The following is a 3,643-nucleotide window of genomic DNA, read 5'->3' as shown; positions in this document are numbered from 1 at the left end:
TTTATGTCGATTAAAACAGATGTGAGCAAGGCGTATGATAGGGTGGAGTGGGGACATGGATTTCTTGGATTATGTTTTGTGTCACTTCGGTTGGGTATAAAATTCTTCTTAATGGTCAGCAAAATAATTTGATTGTCCCGGCGAGGGGATACGGCAGTGAGATCCGCTATCTCTTTATTTGTTTAATTTATGTACGGAAGTTTTAATTGCAAATCTTGGGAAAGCAGAGGCGGATAAGCTGATTACTGTGATCCAAGTGGCAAACAAATGTCCACCATTTATGCATTTTTTGTTTGCGGATGATAGTCATTTTTTGTAAGGTGGACAAGGAACAATGTGGGGTTATTGTGGATATTTTGAAGAAATATGAGGCAGTCTCGGGAAGGCAGATTAAATTTACGAAATCCTCAATACAGTTTGGCCACAAGGTTGATGAGGCCTCAAAGGCGGAGATGCAGGAGGTTTTGGGAATCACCATTTTGGGTGGCATGGGATCTTATCTTGATTTACCTGAGAGTTTAGGTAGCTCTAAAATGAAGGTTTTCTCTTTTGTTAGGGATAGTTTGCAGGATCGGACAAATGGGTGGACAGCAAAATTGCTTTCCAAAGGAAGAAAAGAGGTGATGATTAAGTCAGTCGCAGCTGCTGTCGCGACATTTTTGACGTCATGTTTTCGGTTTTTCGGTTACCGAAAACAATCTCATCCAAGCATACGGGGGCAATGGCTAATTTTTGGTGGAGTACAAATGCCCATTCCGTGGGAAAACCATAACTCTTATCCACCCATGAGCTTCCTTTTGTGATTCGTTACTTATTAGAGCCTGTTGGTTAATCCATTCCTCCGAAGTCTCTAAAGCTGCAGCGATGAAAATATGATGATCATGATCCTGATTTTCAAAAACAAAAGTTTCCTTGCTTTCCATATCTCCTAGAGGAGCAAAGGAATGACATTTCTCCATTTCCTTTAAGATGGTAACTCTTTCCATTAACGGGAACATATAATCTACATTCTCCACAATTGAACTTGAAAAACCTTGAGTTGGAATAGGCAAAGCAGTAGCACTCCATACCCAAGAAGCAAAGGAGCAGCCAAATAACACATGAGCTATTGTTATGTTCTCACTTTTACAAACCTCACAAATGGGACTAACTTGGATACCATGGCTATGCAGACAGTCTGCAACAAATAATGCTCCAGATAATGCCCTCCATTGAAACATACGTATTTTAGGTTATGTACACACCTCATAGATCTTCTCCTTGATCTTGTTTACACCCTCCATAGTCACTACAATCAGATTTAAACTGTCCAACTCCTTAGTGAGTAACCAATTCCCACTTTTCACTGAATACATACCATCCTTTGTGAATGCCCAAATGTACTGATCAGGTAGAGTCTGTACCGAAGGATAGGACCTAATTAAAGTCACATCACAAGGAGGAAACAATTCATTAAACAGTTGCAAGTTCCAAACCCCATCCTCTGTTATTACCAAAGACACTTTCAAATTGAGATCAATATTGAGTTCTCTGTTGAAAGGACGTCGTGGGAAATCATCAAAAACCCACTTATCAAGCCAGACATTAGTATCCCAGCCATCACCTATAGACTTCATAACTCACCACTCTAATAATTCACGACCATACATGATATTGCGCCACACATAAGAAGGTCTATATCCAAGTTTTGCTTCCAGAAAAAGCTTGTCATGAAAATACCTTGCTTTATATACTCTAACCAGTAATGAGTTTGGCTCATCCAACAACCACCATGCTTGTTCGCTAGGAGCGACTAATTAAAACGACCAGTGTCTCTGAAACCAAGCCCATCCCGCTTCTTTGATTGACAAACCTTCTCCCAAGAAACCCAATGCATCTTGTGCTTATCTTCACTTGCATTCCACCAAAACTGACACATTGCACTTGTGAATTGTCTGCACTGGTGTTTAATCAACCTGAAATATGACTTGGTGTACACAGGAAGAGCTAGGTCTGCCGATTTCAACAATACTTCTTTGCCACCCAGGGATAACGTTTTCTCATACCAACCACCTAGCCGCGACTTGAATCTATCATTAATAACTTGCAATAGGTCCTTCTTAGAACCACTAAAACACTCTAGAAGACCTAGATACTTCCCATTTCCACCTTCTAATTCTATACCAGTATATAATCCAAGCAGATGACGCATGTACGGATCCAATTTCTTACAAAAAGTGATTTTTGATTTTGGACAATTAATTTCTTAACCAGAAGCTTCTCCATATAGTTTAAGACACTTCAGAAACTCAGAACTTTCCTGAATATACGTCTGACACAAAAATAGAGTATCATCGGTAACCATGAGATGTTGGATTGATGGGCAGGAAGGGGTAAGTTTCATTCCTATAATCCGTCCCTCTAACTCTGTTTTATTCATTATATGTAACAAAGCTTCAACACATAGAATAAATAGAAAGGGTGATAGAGGATCACCCTGTCGGATTCCTCTCTCAAGCTTAATTTATCAATAAGAGGAAATGAGCTCACGCAGCTCATAATCCATTGAACCCACTTGATGTGAAACACCAGTCTTATGAGCAATTCTTCTAAAATTTTTCATTCCAAATGGTCATATGCCTTTGACATATCTGCTTTGATGGCAATGAAATCCTCATCACATTTTGGATTTGTACGAAGAGCATGGATCATCTCATGCGCCAATAAGATGTTATCAGAGATCAAACGCCCAGAGACAAAGGCACCTTGTGTGTCTGAAATGATAGTAGGTAAGAACCATTTCAACCTATTGCATAAAACCTTTGACACAATCTTGTAAATAACCGAGCATAACTTAATTGCGCGAAGATCAGTCATTGTTGATGGATTTGACTTTTTTGGAAGCAGACAAATCTGTCTGAAGTTCCATTCAGAAGGTAAGGAACCAGATCATAAAACTGTCTTGCACCTCTTGGTGACCAACAATGTCCCAATAAGCCTGATAAAAATGCCCTGACATCCCATCTGCACCCCGGGTGCTCTCCCTTTTAATTCTAAAAGTCGCATGTTTGATTTCCTCTGCTGTCACATGACGAGTTAACTCATCATTCATCTGATCAGTGACTTGAGGAGCCATTCCTTCAAAAGCTTCAGAAATTATTTCTAGATGAGAAGGAGAGAACATGTTGCTGAAGTACGTAACTGCCACCTCTTCTTTAGACCCCTCTGCAAACTGTTCAACACCATTGTGATCTAGGAGAGAGAAAAAACAATTCTGGATGCGTTTCCTTTGTACACTATCATAGAAACCTAGTATTACGGTCACCTCCTCTTACCCACTTGTCTCGACTCTGTTCTTTCCATAAAAGTTCTTCTTGTCTATACGCTTCTGCCAAATCCCACCGTAGGGTCTTCATAAGTTGAAGATCCGGTTGTATCTTAGCTCCCTCCTCATCTAAGTTAAAACTTAGTTGTGTAATACGTTCCTTGGAATTGCAATTGGTAGACCGTTTCCAATGTGACATCGACCGCCTACAATCTGCAATCCTATTCAGTACAGACAACTGCCCTCCAGCTTCTCCTTCTGACCAATCTTTCTTAATAATATCTTCAAACTCCGGTTTAAAAATCTATCGTTTCTAAAACATAAACCTTCCCTTGCGGG

The 3,643-nt window shown here is 40.0% G+C and overlaps 1 protein-coding gene across 1 annotated transcript; it reads right to left on the bottom strand.

Moving 5' to 3' along the window:
* Nucleotides 1–725: 725 nt before the first annotated feature.
* On the bottom strand, nucleotides 726–2,856 carry LOC147919662 (uncharacterized). Its single transcript, XM_087504043.1, has 6 exons — nucleotides 2,620–2,856; nucleotides 2,251–2,311; nucleotides 1,853–2,157; nucleotides 1,494–1,610; nucleotides 1,241–1,397; nucleotides 726–1,177 (listed from the first exon to the last, which is right to left on the bottom strand). The coding sequence occupies exons 1-6, from the start codon at nucleotides 2,854–2,856 to the stop codon at nucleotides 726–728; spliced, it is 1,329 nt and encodes a 442-aa protein (XP_087360169.1).
* Between the last annotated feature and the right edge of the window lie 787 nt (nucleotides 2,857–3,643).

This window comes from Camelina sativa, chromosome 20 (assembly GCF_030686135.1).
Source record: "Camelina sativa cultivar CO46 ecotype springtype chromosome 20, ASM3068613v1".
NCBI lineage: Eukaryota > Viridiplantae > Streptophyta > Magnoliopsida > Brassicales > Brassicaceae > Camelina > Camelina sativa.
Note: the sequence above shows the minus strand (reverse complement) of the source record. Positions and strands in the feature narration are given on the sequence as shown.